At 38.9% G+C, this 21,140-nt stretch overlaps 1 protein-coding gene across 1 annotated transcript in view; it reads left to right on the top strand.

The window, feature by feature from the left end:
* Positions 1-20,590, top strand: part of otogl (otogelin-like) — a 43,678-nt gene extending 23,088 nt beyond the window's left edge. Inside the window, exons 33-58 of the mRNA XM_037540194.1 lie at positions 183-461; positions 2,425-2,542; positions 2,648-2,727; positions 3,288-3,982; positions 4,881-5,058; positions 5,166-5,308; positions 5,419-5,442; positions 5,584-5,676; positions 5,775-5,958; positions 7,679-7,896; positions 7,976-8,117; positions 8,647-8,832; positions 9,625-9,837; positions 9,971-10,075; positions 10,191-10,298; positions 10,647-10,748; positions 10,969-11,073; positions 11,168-11,208; positions 12,062-12,125; positions 12,245-12,423; positions 12,907-13,011; positions 15,104-15,223; positions 15,315-15,360; positions 16,550-16,621; positions 19,619-19,698; positions 19,818-20,590. Of these exons, the coding sequence (XP_037396091.1) occupies positions 183-461; positions 2,425-2,542; positions 2,648-2,727; positions 3,288-3,982; positions 4,881-5,058; positions 5,166-5,308; positions 5,419-5,442; positions 5,584-5,676; positions 5,775-5,958; positions 7,679-7,896; positions 7,976-8,117; positions 8,647-8,832; positions 9,625-9,837; positions 9,971-10,075; positions 10,191-10,298; positions 10,647-10,748; positions 10,969-11,073; positions 11,168-11,208; positions 12,062-12,125; positions 12,245-12,423; positions 12,907-13,011; positions 15,104-15,223; positions 15,315-15,360; positions 16,550-16,621; positions 19,619-19,698; positions 19,818-20,018 (3,881 nt within the window). The 3' untranslated portion in view covers positions 20,019-20,590. The remainder of the gene's footprint in view (positions 1-182; positions 462-2,424; positions 2,543-2,647; positions 2,728-3,287; positions 3,983-4,880; positions 5,059-5,165; positions 5,309-5,418; positions 5,443-5,583; positions 5,677-5,774; positions 5,959-7,678; positions 7,897-7,975; positions 8,118-8,646; positions 8,833-9,624; positions 9,838-9,970; positions 10,076-10,190; positions 10,299-10,646; positions 10,749-10,968; positions 11,074-11,167; positions 11,209-12,061; positions 12,126-12,244; positions 12,424-12,906; positions 13,012-15,103; positions 15,224-15,314; positions 15,361-16,549; positions 16,622-19,618; positions 19,699-19,817) is intronic.
* The last annotated feature ends 550 nt before the right edge of the window (positions 20,591-21,140 follow it).

The following is a 21,140-nucleotide window of genomic DNA, read 5'->3' as shown; positions in this document are numbered from 1 at the left end:
AATAAATTTTTATCCCAAATAATTAAATTCTGGAAACAGCTGTAAGTTTGAAATCCTAACCTAAAAATGCCTTTTGACATTTAGTGTATAATATTAAATGTTTTTCTTTGGTGGTGGTGTTTTGGAGGCTGGAATGCAGTGGCATTGGAGACCTTTGGGTTAGCTTGCTATTGTGTGTTTAGGACTCCCCACTGTCTCACTGGAGTCTGCTGAGCGCCCAAACTACTTCCTATGTGTTATGGCAAATCAGGCAGTGCGGCTGGAGCGGTGGAGACCTGGGGAGGACTTTCGTCGCCAGGCAACCTTCATTCATCACCAGGGCTTGTGGTTGCCAGGGCGATCCTCCTTTGAGCTGCATAGTCAGAAGGGCGTCTTCCTCACACTCACACACACACATGCACGTGCACAGAGCTACAACAGCTCACCCTCCTTCAAGGCCAGCAGCAGTTTTACCATTGAGGGTAAGAAAGTTCTCATAATCTCTCAAACCATACACTACCATGAAAAGTTTGAAGATATCTTTTTGAATTCATCACTTTTCAGTTAACAAAAAAATTGTGTATATTACAATTTTTTTGGCCATGTGAACACGCACATAAGACATGACATAGTTTTGCCTAAACATTCATTTAAACATCTAAAGGATTTAAATCTGGGTGAGTGACATCACAACAAGAGGATAAAATGATATATGTGATTGTTCCTTATTAATTTAAACAGCTCTCTACTGAAATGTGCCTTTACTGTGTTTCTGCATTTGCAAAATTAAAAACAAATAGAAAATAAAAATAGAAAAAAGTTTTCTTCTTCTTCTTCTTCTTCTTCTTCTTCTTCTTTCGGCTGCTCCCTTTAGGGGTCGCTACAGCGGATCATCTGCCTTCATCTTGCCCTATCCACTGCCTCCTCTACTTTCACACCAACCATCTCCATGTCCACCTTCACTACATCCATAAACCTTCTCTGAGGTCTACCTCTTCTCCTTCTGCCCGGCATCTCCAACATTCTTTTACCAATATATTAGCCACCTTAGCTGTAGTTTCCCAGTCCTCAGGTAGCTCCTCACTGCCCCCAAGGGCCTGTTGCAATTTTTCTGCAACTGAACTGCCTGCAACCATCCTCCTCCTTCAGCTTCCACCATCTAATCTTTGGCTCTGTCTTCACTCTCTTCCTCTTCTTTGTTTCTAATCTCAGTCTACAGACAACCACTCTATGCTGCCTTGCTACACTTTCCCCTGGTACCACTTTACAATTTCCAATCTCCTTTAGGTGGCATCTCCTGCTAAGGATATAATCCACCTGTGTGCACCTCCCTCCACTCTTGTATGTCACCCTGTGTTCTTCCCTGTTCTGAAAATACGTGTTCACCACAGCCATTTCCATTATCTTTGCAAAATCTACAACCATCTGACCTTCCACATTTCTGTCTTTCACACCATACATACCCAGCACCTCTTTTTCCCCTCTGTTCCCTTCACCAACATGTCCATTGAAGTCTGCACCAATCACTAATCTCTCCTCTCTAGGGACACCATCTACCACTTCATCCATCTTACTCCAAAATTCCCCTTTCTCCTCTAACTGACAACCAACCTGTGGTGCATATGAACTGACCACATTCAAAATTACACCATCAACCTCCAACTTCAGGCTCATGATCCTGTCTGACACTCTCTTTACATCCAGAACACTTTTCACAAGCTGTTCCTTTAGGATTATCCCTACTCCATTTCTCTTCCTGTCTACACCATGATAGAACAGTTTGAATCCACCTCCAATGTTCCTGGCCTTGCTTCCTTTCCATCTGGTCTCCTGGACACACAGAATATCTACCTTCCTTCTCTCCATCATGTCTGCAAGCTCTCTGCCTTTACCAGTCATTGTCCCTATGTTCAGAGTCCCTACTCTAACCTCCACACTCCTGCCTTTCCTTCTCTCTTGCTGCCTTCTAACCCGCCTTCCTCCTGTCCTCTTTGATGGTCTTCGACCTACAGTAGTCCAATTTCCACCAGCACCCTGCTGGTCAACAGCACCGGAGGCGGTCGTTGTTAACCCGGGCCTCGATCGATCCGGTATGGCAATCATATTTGTGATCCGCATTATAGTTTTGGCACAAGTTTCATGCTGGATGCCCTTCCTGATGCAACCCTCACCATTTATCTGGGCTTGGGACCGGCACCAGAAGTTCACAAAGCACACCCCTAATGGCTGGTTTAAAAATAGAAAAAAGTCATTTATTAAAAAATTTTTTGAAGAGGTAGATGTCCCCAAACATGGGAGCTACCACGTTTGAACCACAGAAGTTACTAGCTCCAAGGATACCAGGTCCAAGCATTTGTATACCTTCTTTGCCACAGTTTTGTTAATGTAATATTTGGTGTGTGTACTTTTGTAAGTTTTAGTGTACATGTTTTGCTTGTGTTTCAGAGAGCACTTTTGTGATCCCGTATCGTTTGATGTGTGAGTGGAAGTACCATGCGTGTTCTAGCCCGTGTGTGAAAACATGCAGTGACCCCACTGCTACACGATGCCAGTTCCTCCCTCCGTAAGATTTAGCATTTAACATGCTTATGGATTCAGAGCCTCATTCTTAAAGCACATCGTTAAAGTAACAGTGAATACTTCTGCTGTCTGAAACTTTTGTGTGCAGTGTAGAGGGCTGTTTTCCTCGCTGTCCCAAGAGCATGGTGCTAGATGAAGTCACCAGGAGGTGTGTCTATCGAGAAGACTGTAAGTTTCAACTACATTGCTTCTTAATCACTTTAACCATCATCATCACATTTACGATTATCTCTTTATGAATGATGCAAAAATGGCTTTTTTCTTTTTTGTTAGTCATGTGATTTCTCAATGCTGTTGTTGCATTTATGGAAAAACAGCAAAGAGCTTAATCTAACAAAGCTAAAAATTCATAGATTTTTAACAAGAAAATGCCTGAAGAGGAATATAAGTAACATTTCATCACATTTGGACATTTTATCATTATCAAAACTCACTCAGAAAAAAGTCACAGTGCATCCAGAAATAAACTAAGCCTTGTTCATCTTTTATGTAGTAAAAGTGTAAATTAAATGACATCTAGCGCTAGAGCAGTGCAGGAGTTCATACAATCAAGGACGGATAAATCAGTCTAGATAAACTTAACGTGCTCTGAGAATGGCAGTGTTTTGATTAACTTCCCGTCAATGCCATGGATGGAATACTTAATCTCTACTAATTTCATCAAGGAAAGGCCATCTTTTGTCCAATGGCTTTTTCTTAAGATGATTTTGAAATGTTTTCCTCTGCAGGTGTGACGCTCCCACCAACTCCTACACCATACATGTTTGTGACCCGCTCCAACAGGACTACCACAGTTTCTACCACAACAATTCCGACAACTACAACAACAACTACCACAACCACTACTACCACAACAACTATAATTACTACTACTACTCTCAGAACAACCACTACTGCTCCTACTACACCTCCTACTACACCAAGGACTACCAGCACAACAGAATCTGTAGCTCCCAGTACACTTCCCACAGAGCCTGTTACATCACCTAGCACACCCTCTCCCACACCCTCCTTCACTACACCTGGCACAACTTCCTCTTCTCCAACTACAGAGTCTACTCTGGTTACCACGACCTCTCCCACCACCACAGCCTCCCCTACCCCAGAACCTACCACACCCCCTACCACCACCACAACCGCTCCATCAACAACTACAGAGATGCTGACCACACTTGAGGAGACAACCACAACAGCAATTCCTTCCACCACTCCTGTGGTTACCACAACAACTCCTCTCCCAACCACCATCACCACAGAGACAACCTCTCTCTCCACAGCGACGGAGGATTACTACATATCTGTGACGACAACAGAAACACTCCCGGAGATCACGTCCACCTCTCCCTCACCCTCTCCCACGCTGGAGACGGTTGGCATTACAACTGTGCTCCCTCCATTCTTACTGCCCACTGGGCCCTGCACGGTGAGAGTGCTGTTCACTACACACATCATCCTTATAGACATATGCACTTTATATGTATGTAATTATGTCCAGACGTTTGTAGACACCTATTCATTCTGTTAACTAACTTGAAGGGGTGTCTGGATACTTTAGGACATGTGTATAGATATTGTACCTGTCCAAGGACACAGCTGATTGGATGTTTCATACCTTAAAAACAATTAAAAACAAAGACAACACTTTAAGTGCTCAGTATCCTAGGTGTCTCCACAAGAGGCTGCTTGAGAGAATGCCAAAAGTGTGTCAAGGCAGAGCCCTCCCTAGTTTGAGGAGAATGAAAGATATATATATGGCTATGCTGTGGTCAATACATAATTCCATATGCATTATTTCAGAGATTTATAGCTTTAGCTTTATTCTAAAATGAATAAAAATGGTGAAAATTAGGAAGCCATTCTTTGAGTAGATGTGTCCAAACTGAACTGTATATCACATGCTCTCTTTTTAGTTTGTTTACCAGATTTCTCTAACATTAACATACAAACACATAAGCACGCCCTTAACTATAAATCTTTAAACCAGACAGGTGGTGAAAGCTCATTTCTGTGACTTACCAATAACTCCTTGTAGCTTGAGGCATTCTTGCCCTGCTGCCAGCACATCCACGTCAGTAATGAGGTGTTACGGCTGCACGGTGGGTTTAGAGAGGTGTGGTGCAGTTCAGAATGAGCTCTGGTGTAAATTTGCAGACAAACAGCCTGTCACAGAGAGTAATGTTTCTTAAATTCCAATAGAAAGTATATTTATATGTGTGTGTGTGTGTGTATATATATCCTGCTTTCCACCCAGTGAGCGCAGGAGGATAAGCATATTAGATGAGATGATGTGAGAGACATTATGGATGTTTTTCCCCATTCAGCCTCCATACTCTGTGAGAGTGGATGAGTGCAGTGAGTACATCTGCTTTAACAGCCAACTGATGCTGCACAACTCCTCACAGCACTGTAGATTCAACATCACCCAGCCTCAGTGCAACCTGCTGGGCATGCCCATACAGATCAACACTGACCCATGCTGCCCACTGTGGCGTTGTCCCTGTAAGATACACATACTGCACACAAGAATCAAATCAGATAGTGATATTATTGTACAAATGACCCCAAAGTGACCTTAATTATCTGTACTGATGTATATGTATTTTCAGGTCGTTGCTCAATAATCTCAGACCTGCGTGTGATCACGTTTGATGGGAATAATGTTGCTTTGTATGATAATGGCTCCTATATACTGGTCCACCTACCCAGAGAGAACATTGTTGGACACATTGAGAAATGTCCTACCAGTGAGGTGAACAAACATTCACTTTGACTTATATCAGTATACACACAACACTTACACAAGAACTGTAGTATTTTCTGACATTGAGTACTCATTTATTTTTCAAATCTCTGTTTTAGAGTGTGAACTACATCAGACGACCAGTAAGTTTTTTTCACTGTCAAGCATGTCACTATTCTGAATGTGACTGACTGAGAAAATAGTGCACTTTTCATCAAAACAATAATCAAAATTATTTTCTGCTTCTGTCTCTTTCTTGCTCTCTCTTTTACTTTCTCTGACAGACTCCTACAGGTGGAACTTCTGGTTTGTGTTTTAAGAAGTTAAACATAACCACTCATGCCTACAGGATCATGATCAATCGTTTCGACCGCAAGGTAAACAACCTCGAAAAATGTGCACAGTGCACAGACTTTCGTTTGTGATGTGTTTATGACTGTTGGCCTGTAATGTTGCATTGTGTGGCTGGATATAGGTGTCAGTGAACCAGATCACTGCTCGACTGCCCTTCACCAGGCTGAATCTGCACATTGATGACACAGGAACCATGTACAGCATTCATACCCCTAGTGGAATCAGCATACAGTGGTACCACAGCACCGGCATCATGGTCCTTCAATATGGAGCCCCTGACAACACCTCTACCAGAGGCCTCTGTGGTTAGTGTGTGTGTGTGTGTGTGTGTGTGTGTGTGTGTGTGTGTGTGTGTGTGTGTGTGAGGGAGGGAATGAGGGAGAGAGAGAGATGTTTCTGTCTGTAAAATGTTGAAATGTTTCTCTTTTTTGATGTGTGTGGACATATCAGTATTTGACCTTCAGTTGAACAGTATGTATAGGTAAATGGTATGCCTTATGTTAGGTGTTTCCTATAACTGTCTATCAGTTTCTGACATCTACTCTGAGAAATCTTTGCCCATTTCTCCATGCAGGGTTCTTCCAGCTTTGCAATGTTTGAGGGGATTTTTGCATGTACAGCCCATTTCAAATCCACCCAGAGCATTTCAAAAGGATTCAGATCTGGGCTTTGACCAGGCCATTCCATAATCTTTCATTTCTTCCTTTTGAGACATTCCTTGGTGCATGTACTTGTTTGGGTTCTGTATCCTGTTAGAATGTCCACTACTTCAGCTTCAACTTTTGTTTTTTACAGATGGGTCTCACATTTTATTTAAGCACTATGTGATACAAAGGAGAATTCATAGTTGATTCTGTGTTTGCAAGTTGGCCAGGCCCTAAGGAAGCAAACAGCCCCAAACCATAACATTTCCACCACATTGTTTAACAGTCAGAATGAGGTTCTTCTGATCAAGTGCTGTCTTTTGTATTCACTAAACATGGCTTCTGCTGCTGTGGCCCAAAACTTTATCTTTGACTTATCTGTTCATGGCACACTGTTCTAGGAGTGCTGCTCGTCACCTAGATATTCATTAGCAAACTTGCCCCAATGTTTTTTAGATAGCAAAAGCTTTGAGTTGTCTTTTTCTAATGGTAGATGCATGCAGTTTTACATCAACATTGGCAGGAGCTGCCTGCAGATCCTGTAATAAAATTTTGGGGTTCTCAGAGACTTCTTTTAGCATCTTACAGTCTGCTGATGAGTTGAATTTGCTGGTGTGGCCTAGTCTGGACAAGTTGGTTTTGAAATTTCTCTACTTGGAGATGATCTTCTGGACAGTGGAATGATTGATTTTGAGTATTTTTTTGTATATCTTTTTAAACCCCATTCCAGAATTATAGGTATCTACAACTTTTTTTCTGGAGGTTTTATAGAACTCTTTTGTCTAATATACACTACAATAACAAAGAGCAAACCAGACCAGATATCTGAGGTTTAAGTAAGACAAGTTCCTCCAAGATATTCTCTTACAGTGTTCTCATCATTAACACTTGATTGGATGCACCTGGTTTCAATTTATCATGTTTGCAGTAGTGATATATGTAAGGGTGTACCTAACTTTTTCCACATAAGAAAATTTCCTTACAGTTTATTTCAGTTTTATAAAGAATGACAAAAATGTTAAAAATGTCAACTTTTAAGTTATATCAGTTTTATCTATCAACACTTTTAAATGAAGACTTGGTATCTTTATCTCCACATATATTGAAAAACTCTAAACTTTTTATGGGGCATACTTCTTCACATGACTTTATGTATATGTGTATATAAATGTGTATTTAATGTGATTTGTAATTTGTGTGTATATACTATTTAGCAACTTCAAAATGTTTTTAATTAAAGAATATGTTGTCTTTGTCAGTTTGCATTACCTGAACAAATTAAAACTGACTTATTTTGCGGGGAGAACAGTAAAGCGCATTATAACGTCATAACATTTGTGACTGTACTTCCTTGTGAATAATGCTAATCTTTCTATATTAGGCTGCTGTGATGGAAACCCTGCAGATGACCTGCGTCTGCCCAATGGGACTGTGATGCGTGATGTAGAGGACATCCCTGTGTTTCTCCACAGCTGGATGGTGGACACATCAGAGGAGACAGACTACTTCCGCCGAGTTGGAGACAATTGCACCACAGGGAACTGCACTAAATGTTTTCAAATGCTCAACCAGAGGCCATTCTCCAAGTGTCACCACAAGGTATTTCACACACTTTAACATACATTGTCTTTTTGCAGTAGCTCAGGTTGTTGAAATGTGCAATTGATACTTTGTTTAGGTTTCACCGGAGCACTTCTGTGATAAAATCTGGGCAGGTGACCTTCATTATAAAGAACATGAATGTGATTTTCTGGCTGCATATGTGGCCATCTGCTACACTCACCAAATCTGCTTCAGCTGGAGGAGAAATAACTTTTGCCGTGAGTGGTTTCTTATACTGCTGCTCCTTCATTTACAGTGGTCCTGAAAAAGTGTTTGGACATTTGTGCCATACTTAAAAATGCACTAATTTTATTGTGATAGGAAAGAGAAATATCAAACCAAGTGGCATTTATTAACAGACCCTTCCATGACTGTAAATTTGGTAAAATGTCCTTTCAAAATTTGGCTGGGGTAATTGATCATCTCCACACAAAGTGTGTACTGTTTGAATATTGTGAAACAAATGTAATTTTAGTAAACATTTTGTGAAGTAATCTAATGAGCTTTATTTAAGTTTACCACAGGTAAATGGTAGATAAATGGTTTGTTTTTGGGGCTGCTGTACAATTAACTGAAACGCAATCTCAGCAATCAAAGGCATTTGGGCAAATGAAATACCAACAACATAATGTTACAACGAGAATAAAACAGAACATAGACTCACCATATATATCTACGTCTTTCTTATTTAGTGTGTGTGTGTTTTCAGTTACTTACTGTGCTACTGTGTTTCCTTGCTTGTGGCAGCTTTGAAGTGTCCTCCTGGGAAAGAGTACAAGCCATGTGTTAACACATGTAAGACCAGGACATGTCAGAATAGAGATTACTATGAGGAAAGCACCTGTTCTTCCATTCGGGAGGAGTGTGTATGTAAGAGTGGCACAATCCTGCACCGAGCTGACTCAGCATTCTGTGTCACTGAGGACCAGTGTGGTGAGCAACACAGTCTGTGTGTGTCCGTGTGTGTGTGTGTGTGTGTGTGTGTGTTAGTGCCAAATAAATTTTTTATCTTCCACAATAAACACATTGCAAAGATAACAGAACATCCAGAGCCATTCATGCCATAAACATGTGTGCATGGGTGGGTGATGTAATTAAAGTGTAAAAGAGAGGCACAGAACAACAAATTCATAGGAGGAGGACAGTCGAGCAACACCGTCATTAACATTTTCCAATCCAGTAATACATTTTTACAGTGTTTTTTCACCCTATCTTTTCATTTTCATAATTCAGAAATTATGTTGTCACAACAGTTCGGAACTTTTACACTTTCCAAATTAGCGTTATTCAACAATGTTCTGTGATAAAATATCAGTGGGCAATCTGGTTTGGAAAGCATAGGTGTGTACATGTGTGTATGGATAGGAGCAGAGGAGGGGGAGGGGGAATGTTGGGTAACCATCAACCAAAGTCCAACTCATGCGCATATAATATAATTATATGAAATTAAAAATAAACTGATTGCAATGTATATAAAAAAGCAAGAATCAATTTTCAGAAAATATCAAAGAAACAATTTGACAAACAAATAACTATAGATAATAACAGTACCTTATTTATCATTTTGGTAGCTTTTTGTTGTCCTCAGAACACCTGAAATATTGAATAAAACATCTAAAAAATCTACTTTAATTATTAATATGACTTGTGTGTTATTAATGTTATTAATGTGTGTGTGTGTGTGTGTCTCTGTCTGTATGTTTTTGTTTAATCTGTTGTTGTCAGTTTGTACGGATAATGAAGGCTCTCCAAGGGCTCCTGGGGAGGTGTGGAATGGCTCGCTTCGAGGCTGCTGTCTGTTCAGCTGTCTGGAGAATGGCAGTGTGGTGCCAGTGGAGCCTGAATGTCCCCCTGAGCCAGCTCCACTGTGTGAGCGTGAGGGAGAGTATGCCATTGATGTGCTTGAAGAGGGAGTCTGCTGCCCCAAAAAAATCTGTGGTACGTATATTTACCTCTTCAGTGATAAGGGTGCAGCAGTTGAGAATCTAAATGCATATAAAATTTTTCGAACAAGTATAGATTTGCGCTAATGTGTTTTTATTTGTTTGTCTGTGTGTTTGTATGTGTGAAGAATGTAATCTAACCATTTGCCAGAATGATGTTCCTACGTGTGAGAATGGGAATAAGCTGGTGATTGGCTACAGCACCCTCTCCTGCTGTCCAGAGTACCGTTGTGGTCAGATAGATTTTTCATGTATCCTTTATTCCTTGACGATGCCACTTTCATGTATACACTGGCTTGTTCCTATTTATGGAAACAATCAATCTAAGAAGATAATGTCCTTTTGTAGAATGTGACCCTCAGGCCTGTCCCAGTGTCCCTACCCCCGAGTGCCGAGAGGACCAGTTCCTGGTGGAGGTCAGAGGACAGCATGACTGCTGTTACACTTATTTGTGTGGTAAGACAGCATTCTGAATGATCTTATCTGAACATCTACAAAACTTCAGAATTACTGCTACAGATTGGTAATCGATAAACACACCCTTAATGCTAAGAACCTGTCTTCCTCATTCTTGTACTTACTTAACGGTTTCATAGTAGATTCTAAATAATTTGTAGTAATTATGAAGAAATAAGCATTTAGATTATTAACTGAATAATAGACCTACAGTTTAAGTGCTTAACTCTTATTGTAAACTATTTCTGTGGCAAAACACACTACATAAGATAATTCTTTTTTCTATGGCTGTGAATAAAAATGTGAATATTTAGATTACTGCATTTTGACAATGTGTGTATTTTGCAGTGTGTGAGTCCTGTATGGATCCCATCCCAGTGTGTTTGCTTGGAGAGATTCTGGCAGTAGACATAAACACTACGAATCACTGCTGTCCCCAATATCACTGTGGTATTTCAGCACACATACATATAGCAAAATATGATGCTACACAGCACTTATGCACACAGAAATGCACAAATGGTAATAACTAAAACAGAACTATGAAAGATTTCTATTATTGCATAATCAAGTAGAGAAAACCTACATTGCAGTGTACATGCCATTATCCATTTTTTAATCAAAGGTTATTAAGGGTTACAAGTAAATGGTCATTGCTTTTTCTTGGCAGTGTGTGACATGAGCCTGTGTCCTGAGCCCAGTATTAGCTGTGCCCCTGGTGCTGCTTTGGTTAGAAGACCTGTTCCTGGCAGCTGCTGCCCAGAGATCTACTGTGGTAGTGTACTTTCTCACACAAACACTCACACATACAAAACTATGTACAAATATGATGAGCTGATTTGTTCAGAACTCTGTTGTCTCTTCCTCAGAGTGTCAGTGTCAAAACATCATACAACCTCAGTGCACCGCGGTGAGTCCTTCCCTCTCTGTTGGGCAAGTTGTACATTCATGGGAAGGCAAACTGCAGAACTAGCCTTAATGCAGCCTTTTCTATAGATAATCAAACTGCATGTAGAATTGCCTGCTAATTGCATTACGCTTGTAAGAGTTTAAAAGGTGCAGAGAAACAGTGGAGCTGCCAACACGCTCTGGAAACCTTAATGAAGAAATAGCAGTGTTAATAAATTCATTCTTAGCAAAACATCTGAGTGCGTAATTCTTTGTAGTTTCAAAAAATATAAACAATAAAATGGATATTGTTTAAGGGACAATAGCATGGAAAGCCAGTATCATCTGAATCACTAGACAAACTCTTGAGGTGTTTAAGAGGTGTTTTTCTTTCTCTTTCAGATCTTTCAGCATAGACCTGTGCCACAGTCTAGCTTTAACATAATCTGCTACTGTTTTTAAAAGAAGTGCAACATTTTCTCCTAGTTTTAAGAAAAGGTTAAAATTCCATGCAAAACTGGAAAGCTGAGCTAATTCCTCATATAAATTCTAAATTGAACGTAATCAGCTGCATTTCCAACATCTCCATCAATTTTTTGCCTGATTGTGCTTCAAATGCATATGCATGATGGAGAAAAACCCATTTTGCATTTTGCTCTGTAAATGGTGCATATATGGCACATTTAGACTTGTGAGTTTTGTACATAACACATGTTCTATTTAAAACCTTTTGCAAAAGGCATAGAATAGTCTTATAAATTAGTAGTATTAAATTGTAAATTACTTTTTTGACATTCCTTTCAGGAGCCTATTTGTAGACTTCATCAGACATCATCTCATTTGTCTGAACAGTTTTTGACCTTTTTGGTATTTAGGGAGAAATTCAAGTTGAAGAACCAGATTACACCAGTACCTGTGGCTGCACTCACTACTCCTGCAGTAAGACAACACACATAGACATTTCATCGTATATGAAATATATATATATATATATATATACATTTGCTAATATGTGTGTGTGTGTGTGTGTGTGTGTGTGTGTATGTGTGTGTGTGTAGAGAAGGCAGATGTGTGTTTGTTTCAGGGTGTGACTGTGCTTAGCCCAGGCCAGTCTATGGTACAGTATTTTGACGGTGAGCTGTGCTACACTGTGCAGTGCCTCACACACAAAGACCCCAGCACAGGCTTCTATGCTATGGACGTGACAACTGCCAACTGCTCTGAAAAGTGTGAGCCTGTAAGTCCTGCTGAAACTATCCACAATACAAGAGTCGTCATTATTTTAATTGTAGCTCATGTACATCCACTACCTGTTAGTGAAAAAATATTTAGATGGCCATGATCTTGCATATGGAAAAGAATATGGGATAACCAGTGCTGTATTCTAAAGGCTTGTTCAGGCAATTTGTGAGAGATTTCTGAAGCCACTGACAGATTCATAGAATACTGTAATACAACCGCCAGTGTATCAAATATGCAGCCCTAAACTAAAGGCAATAATCGTTTAAACCAATTTAGTGTGGAGTGAAGAGAGTGTTCTGGGAATATTGTAATGGGTTGCTCAGAAACTTTAAGGAGCATTAAGCTGACAAGGAATATTTGAAAATAAACAAAATTAGTCATGAACCATAAATGAGTTTTGTAAATATCCTGTTCCTTTTTGAGAAGGTGGTCATGTGTGCAGTTTCAGTTCACCTTATCTTTTCTTTTGTTTCTAAAGCATCAGGTGTATGTCCCATCTTCTGACCCCCATGTGTGTTGTGGCTCCTGTAAAAACATCTCATGCTCATTTTCCAGTGAAAATGGATCTACAGAAGTATTTATGGTATGTCTGACTTTGTTAAACATAGTGCACACATTCAGGTATATAACAAACTAATTATGTCCACCAGCCACTTCATTAAATACACCTCCATGTTTCTACACTCATTGTCTATTTTATCAGGTCGACTTGCCCTATAGGTGCACTTTGTAGTTCTACAAGTCCATCTGTTTTACTGCGTACTTTGTTAGCCCTGTTTTACCCATCATCAATGTTTAGGACCACCACAGGGCAGGTATTATTTGGGTTATTTTGATATTTCATTGTTAATGTAGTGGGTGCAGGGACAATGATCCACCTCCCAAATAATACCTGCTCTGTGGTGGTCCTGTGGGGGTCCTGACCATTGAAGAACAGGACAAAAGAGAGCTAGCAAATTATGCAGAGAAACAGATGGACTGCAGTCTGTAATTGTAGAACTAAAAAGTGCACTTACTTGGCTAACAACAACAACAACAACAATAATAATAATAATAATAATAATAATAATAATAAATAACAATTTTATATATAGAGCACTTTTCATACTGGTGGCACTTCAAAGTGCTTTACAGAAAGTGGATGAAGCTTAACAGTAATAGAAGAAACTACAGAAAAAAGAAGTATTAATTAAAAATTATTTGACAGATCAAAAAACATTAAATCAGATCAAACAGAGAGAAAGAGTTTTAATTAAACATAAAGGAGATATATTTTAAATGTTTCTTAAAAGTGAGCACTGAGCTTGACTGTCTAATAAAAGGTGGATTTGAGTTCCACAGTTTGGAAGCATAGTAGCTGAAAGAGGCCTCCATATGTTTTCCTTATCCTACGGAAGATATATGCAGAAGGCCAATATTTGCAGATCTAAGATCACATGTTGGAACATAAACAGACAGACTTTTTGTGATATAAGCCTAAAAGAAACAGGTAGCCAGTGCAGTTATTTCCAAACAGGGATGATATGAGCTCTCTGTTTTGTTTTCATTAGAATCTGTACTGCAGCATTTTGTATGAGTTGTTGAGGATAGATTTTCTCAGGAAGCCCAGTAAAAAGAGTGGTACAGTAATAAAGTCTGCTTGGAACAAATACATGAAAACGTTTCTCTGCATCATTCTGCAATGGAAAAGTCAGAACTTTAGCACTACTTCTAAAATGATAAAAAGCTAATTTAGTGACTGTGAGATCATAGTCTATGATTATATTCAGGTTTCACTCTTCAGGCTTGATATATGAAGCTAAAGAACCAAGCTTCTGAGTTTTAATACCAACGATCAGTACTTCAGTTTTTTATGTAGCTGAAAATTGTGACAGCACACACTGCTGGTAAAACAGAGTCTTGATTTTCAGAAGGAACGGAAATATAGTATAATTATAAACGTATAGTATAATTGCACCATCAGCATAGGTATGAAAATTGATATCATGTCACCTGGAGAATTAAAACTAGAAAAACAACTTTTTTTAAGACTTAAAAATGAAGGTTAGAAATTGATCTAAATTTATTTAGTATAGAAATGCTCCTTTAGGACTTCACTCTGACATGATAAAATGTTGTTCATCCCTGCGTGAATGACCATAGTTCTAATGTTCTTGTGTTTGCTTGGAGCCACAGGAAAGCACTTTGAGATATCCAAAACCTATGCACTAGGAAAATTTAAGATAACACCATTACCTTGAAAGCTACTGTGCTTTCAGATGTCTGACCCTGGATCACTAAAACACCATCTCTTGGTCTGCCACTCCAGAAAAGCCCTGATCTGTTGATCCAGTTGCTGCAGTTCAGCTCAGTGTCCAGTTGCCATTTTCTCAGCATCTACAGAGAAAAGTTAAGGTCAGTTAGACTGGAAACTAAGAAAACTGAGCACAGTTATTAACAAATAAATGCAGTGAAGACATATTAAAAACAGATCTTAATTTGAAAGATTGAAAACTCCAAACATAACAAACATTGAAAGAGCAAGCACACAAATATGTGAGCTATTTCAAAGGGACCTGATTAAATGGACAAAGAGTATAGTTACAGAGTAGTTGTAATTGTAGTGGCCAGTTGGTGAGTAGTTGCAATGAAATAAAATTTAACTGTGTGAGTGTGCATGGGTTGTATGATTATAGGCGGGAAGCTCATGGGTGGCTAACTGCACACGATTTGACTGTATGGAGACTGCAGTGGGAGCAGTGATTCTTGCCTCCGGAGTTGTTTGCCCCCCTTTCAATGACACCGAGTGTATTCAGGTCTGAGTGTATTCAACACTGCCAAATTTTGTTGTTCTGAGACTGTTGAGGCCCTTTGCCCTCCTTCATAACCTCTATGATTTCTTTTCAGAATGGAGGTGTAGTGCAGACTTATGTGGATGGCTGCTGTAAGACATGTAAGTAGACTGGGGACGTGGATTTTTATGCTTTTTGGGGTTGGTGAGTGCTAATTGCAGCAGCATGAGGGAGTGGCAGTGCTGGGCTTAATGGCTGTTGGTTTTGCCTGTGGTTAAACTGCCCCCCTTCTGCCCTGGAGGAAGTAAAGTACATACTGTACACCTCTTACAGGCCTCTCTTCCTCTTTGTCTCTCAATCTGTATTTGATTATTTTCTTTTCCTTCATCCCTGATTATTTTTTTCTCTTGCATTCTCTCAATTAGATGATAAACATCCACAGAGTGCTTTGAAAGGATTAAAAAATATCCTCTGTATTTTACAAAATTTACAAGTAACTTTTATACGCCTAACACTGATATTCTTGGCCTGTATTTTTAGATTTAGTTTTTGGTAGTGTTAAGCTAAGCAGTGAATAGTTTAGGATAGTTTCATTTGCAAGATACTTCACTTCTGTTTATAACTTCTTCTTGGATGGTCTTTCTGTCCCTCCAAGGCCTGTGTTTGTGTTTGGTGTGTGTGTTAGCTTTTGAGCTTGCTGGGTCTTGTGCTGTGATACATGTGTTACTTTTCTACTTACTTTATTACTGTTGTAACTTGATTGTTCCTTCACTAGAAAACCAGAATGAAATTTTAAAAAAAGAACATCAGTCATAGACAAATTTAGGGGTTATTTTTGAGGATACTGCCTTAATTAAGTATGCTTAATCATATCAATGAGCTTGACTCAGTAGCAGTTTGCATGAAGCTAGCCTCAATCATCTGTTCATAATCTAATGTTTTAATTAGACTGGAAGTGCATGCTTGGGAAACTCAAAGGTGGTTTAAGGAAAAACTGGCATGTGCCTTCTCTGTTTGTGTAGGTGTGTGTGGGTGAGTGTCTTTAAAAAATAATTTGAAAAGTGAGTTTGAATGTAATTTTTCACGTCAATATATATTTGTTAATTTATATGTTAATGTAAATTATTGCTTATATTACCAGAGGTGTATATGCATGCTATTCAGTGTGAGGGCATGTGTTTCTAGTGGTTGGGGCTTTTGCCTGTGGGGTGGCTGGTATGCTTTAAGTATCTGAGGTGAGGAATAAGCTGTGCGATTCTCTCCAGTTGGGCAATGTGCATGCTGGTAGAGCGAGTTTGTGACCTCTGGACAGTGTGTGTGATTGTGAACATGCCCCTGTGTGTTTCTCAGGTGCTGGACTTGGTTTGTTGCCTTTTTCCGTTAGTCCAGTAACTCCCACTGCTAGTACTAACTGTGACACAGGTACTCTCCCATCCTCTTTTTCTGTTTACTCCACCATAAAGGAATACTCCAGTGTTTTCCAACCTAGTATCTGCAGCATCTGTATTGTACCATTAGTTACCATGGTCAGTAATTTTGATGTGATTCCTTGTTCTTAGAAAAGAATTGAAAACTCAATAACTCAAAACAAACCACTGGGCTGTTGCTGAGTTCTAAGTTCAGTGTCTCTGTAATGCAAATTCAAACTACAGACATCTATAACAGTGCAGCTTTTATAATAAAACAGACATGAGAAAATGTCACACCAGGCTATTCTTATGAAAGTAGCAAAAACACAGTTCTGGTTTCATAAATTTTTCCCAAGGTTTTACCAAGGCAGGAACCTGTAAAAAACTCACATATGACTTCTAACTTGACTTTGACTTTTAACATTCACCACAACACCAAGATGGTAGCATGCCAGTTGCAATGTTGTGACCACCATAACTGCATATTTCCTTTTCTTTTTCCTTGAGAGCACAACTGTGAAAAGTGATGTGCATTTTAGACCACAAGGACTGTGAAACTAGCAGTAGGCCCTTGTATTTCTCAGTGAAGCTTTCCATACCAGCCACACACGGCAAGTGACAAAAAATGCTGTTTGAGAATTGTTCTGCTGTCTTGCTTCTGTATAAAACAAGCTTTCTGTTGATAGTTTATGGTATTTCATGGCCTAAAGAAAGATATGATAAAGAACTGATCTTTTTCAAATCTGCAATAGTGTCATTTATAAAAAAACTTTGATACTGCAACTGCCCTAATCACTATATGTAGGAGAAAAGATTGTTATTATGTTTGTGTGTACTTAAAAATGAGATAAGATCACACAGTGTATGCCTGGTAGGACTATGTCAAGGCAGGTTGTTTAAAAGTGATCAGCAAATTTGCATCTGACTGACTCGGCTTCAGTAACACTTTGCTGTTTGAGCAGACCCCATGATCGCTGCCAGCTTGAGTTGTTTGCACATCAGTGTACAATGGGTTTATGCCACATACTATCAAGTGGTATCAGTTGCTGCTGTGCTGCATTTTACAAGTACAAGCAATTACAGAATTTAGCAGCTGCCCACTGGCTTCCATTATAAGTGAGTTTTGAATCAACAGGTTTCTGTTTCTTGTTTAAGTACAAGGAAACACATTGTAATCTCTGTGGTCATCACTTATACACTACAGATGCAGCAGATAGAGATTATCTGCCTACTATATAAAGATGCTGTAGTATTCTTTTAAGAGTGTGTGTGTGTGTGTGTGTGTGTGTGTGTGTGTGTGTGTGTGTGTGTGTGTGTGTGTGTGTGTGTGTGTGTGTGTGCGCGTGTCGGTGTTTGTGTGTGTCCATTACTTTCCACATTACAATCATTTTCTATTCCATTTCTCTAGTATGTATGAATGTGGGTGAAGTGCCACATGACTTGTTGTCTCTTTGTCTGTTCTTAACCACACACTCTATATTACAGGTTACAGCTTCATTTATCTGCACACACCCTCCCCCTGCACCCCCTGCCCAAACACACAGAGACCAGCACCCCTGCATACCAAACACTTCACCACTTGTCACTCCCTCTCAGCACAGATGTGGAGTAATGATTTATCTTCTGTTGAAACATGCTGATAAGTCCAACAACTTGACTTCTGATGTATGGCCCTATCGTCCCAGGAATTTTAGTGTCAAAGTTTAATTAATGATCCTGAAATTTCTAGCATGATACAGGGACTTCTCTCTAAACAGAGGATAAAATGTCCTTTTACATATGACTAGATTTTGAAAATAGCTCCAATTTCCTTTTTTAATCTACTGTCCTTAATGAAGCACTACAGCTATGCAGTGGCATGTGGAACATCACCATGGGTGCAGACTTATCAATCAAATGGACTCCACAAGAAAAACGTCAATAGTGGAGGCTCAGAAGGCACTGAGCTCATTTTTTTGTGTGTTTGTATGTGTGTGAAAGAGAGAGAGACGTGTGTATAGGTGTGTTTAAGTGCACTTACTCAGTGTGAAGGACACATTATTTATTTAACCTGTCAAAGCACAGTGTAATAACATTTGACAAGAACCGTTATTCTCAGTTTACAAAAAAAATATTTTAAAGTGATATCTGGGTATGTTAATTAAATATCAAATGTTAGATATTCCACTGACAAAATTATAAACAAGGTAGGTATCATAAAGAAAAGACGATTATACATATAGTCATATCCACAATTAATTATTGCCACATACAGTAATTATTGGTTAAAAAAAGTAATGAAAAAATTGGCTTTGTGGTTAGTTATCTTAGCCTCACCCTGAAAATATTTGAAAAATCTTTAATTGATGTCACATTTATTAGCATCCCTCAAAATTCTTAGGAACAAACTGCAACTGAAGCTTGTTCCCATTTATATTTTACTTTATTAAAATCCACCTGATTGTTTAGGAACTCTTAAGCAATACTTGAATGAGGCTGTTTTCTCCAGAGGTCTTGGAAACCTTGTCAGGGCATGTGGCATCATGGATGAAGTACCAGGAGATCGATAGAACATACATCCAGATCTACACAAAAATGTTTCAGTGAAAGAATTGAGCTATTGTTGTGGCATTCCCTGTCCCCTGACCTTAACCCCATTGAAAACCCGTGGGATGAGCTGAAGTGAAGTGTCCAAAAGAGAAGGCCTAGGACAATGGAGTATCTAGAGGGTTTATGTATAGAAGAGTTGTCTCAGATTCCTTGCATTGTATTCTACAATCTCATCAAGCATTATAGGAGAAGAATATTAGGTTGACAAAGGTACGTTGGACAAAGAGTAAATACTGAGGCGCTAATAATTGTGACATGATTTCTGTTAACCCCAAAAAGTTTTAATGTTTTGAACCTTTAACAAAATTGCCATAAAAATGGAGCTGAGTGCATGTTAAAGTATTACACAAGTGATATACTGTATGTTGATAATAAATGTGTAGAAAGAAAATGTTACACTGGTTTTCCTCCATGTGTGTAGGTAAAGAGGATGGTAAAACATGTAAAAGAGTCGCAATTAGGACCACCATTAGGAAAGATGACTGCAGAAGTAATGCACCAGTAAGTGAGATTTACATTGCATTAGCTACATTCATGCCATTTAAGGTTTCTCTGAAGCATCCTGAATAACTACCTCACCAACAACTTCAGCTCTTTGTCTCTGTTTCTCTCTCTGTCAGGTCACAGTATACTCATGTGATGGGAAGTGCCCGTCTGCCACCATCTTTAATTTCAACATAAACAGCCATGCACGCTTTTGCAAGTGTTGTCGTGAAAATGGCCTACAAAATCGCATCATCCAGCTTTACTGCACACGCAATTCTACTACTGTGGACTACAGCTACCAAGAGCCTATGGACTGCTCATGCCAGTGGAACTAATAATTGTTAACAGCTAGTGGTACATAGCCTGTATACTCTCTCAGTGGCCATGTTCAGTTTTTACTGCACAGATCAGTAAAACTACAAACTACTAACACCATCTTGTAGTTTTAGGGACATTCAAGTATGTGATTTATTGAGAGTATTATGTAAGTTAATCACATAGATGAGAACATAACCAATAACTACTGTTGAATCAGCTAGACTTTCAGATGTAATAACGTCAAAAGAATAATATATGTACACAGGTGTAGTTTGTTAGTATCAGTATATCATGCAGTTTTTTTGCTAAGAAATATGTTGGAGCAAATTTGATTCTTGCATATTTAATTTTATTAAGTAGTCTATCGATTTTTGTATCTTTTTAAGCTCATGTTTTATTTAAGTGGTAACTTTGTACTTTTTTGAACCATCAAAATTTTTTAAAGACTTAAACTACCCTACAGGGAGAAATAAATAAGCCAGTTCTGAGCAGGTGTTTGAGTAGCATTTCTGTTCAAACTGAAAATGCATCCAAATTCTTTGGGGGAAAAACATCTCGTTATGATCACTGGTATTGGTAGAGGACAGAAATCCCCTTGGTAATTAGTCAAAAGTTCATATATTTCTGGAAAATTAATGGAAATTAGATCTGCTCCTTTGGGCAGAAAAATGAAACAAGGCCCAGATATCATTTCAGATATGGATATCAAGATCTCACAGGTGCTACTTAATAGATAATGCATTTATTTGATGCTGTGTTTGGGAAATACCATTGTTTCCATTATTTTACTTTTGTCAGTAGCTATTGTAACAGAATCTTCACAGCAATCTGGGCCTAAAAGCAAACCAGAGATGCCAGTGGTAAAGAAATAATATGTGAATTATGGTGAAGATATGTACAAAGGGTCTTCTAGGCTTTAGTGGCTGATAGATGGATGTTAATTTATAATGCCAGAACAGTTGCTTATAGAAAATCAGGAAAGATAAGGGGAGACCTTTATAAATAAAAATGAGAGAAGATAATATTTACCCCTGAAACATCTGGACTTTACACTACTAGCTACATTATAAATTACAAGTGTTTGGAAGAGTAAATTTAGATAAAGCAAATATGCAAAAAAACAGCAGGCTATGTGCGAT

The sequence above is a fragment of the Pygocentrus nattereri genome, chromosome 7 (assembly GCF_015220715.1).
Source record: "Pygocentrus nattereri isolate fPygNat1 chromosome 7, fPygNat1.pri, whole genome shotgun sequence".
Classification (NCBI taxonomy): domain Eukaryota; kingdom Metazoa; phylum Chordata; class Actinopteri; order Characiformes; family Serrasalmidae; genus Pygocentrus; species Pygocentrus nattereri.
This window is presented reverse-complemented; position numbering and strand designations above follow the sequence as displayed.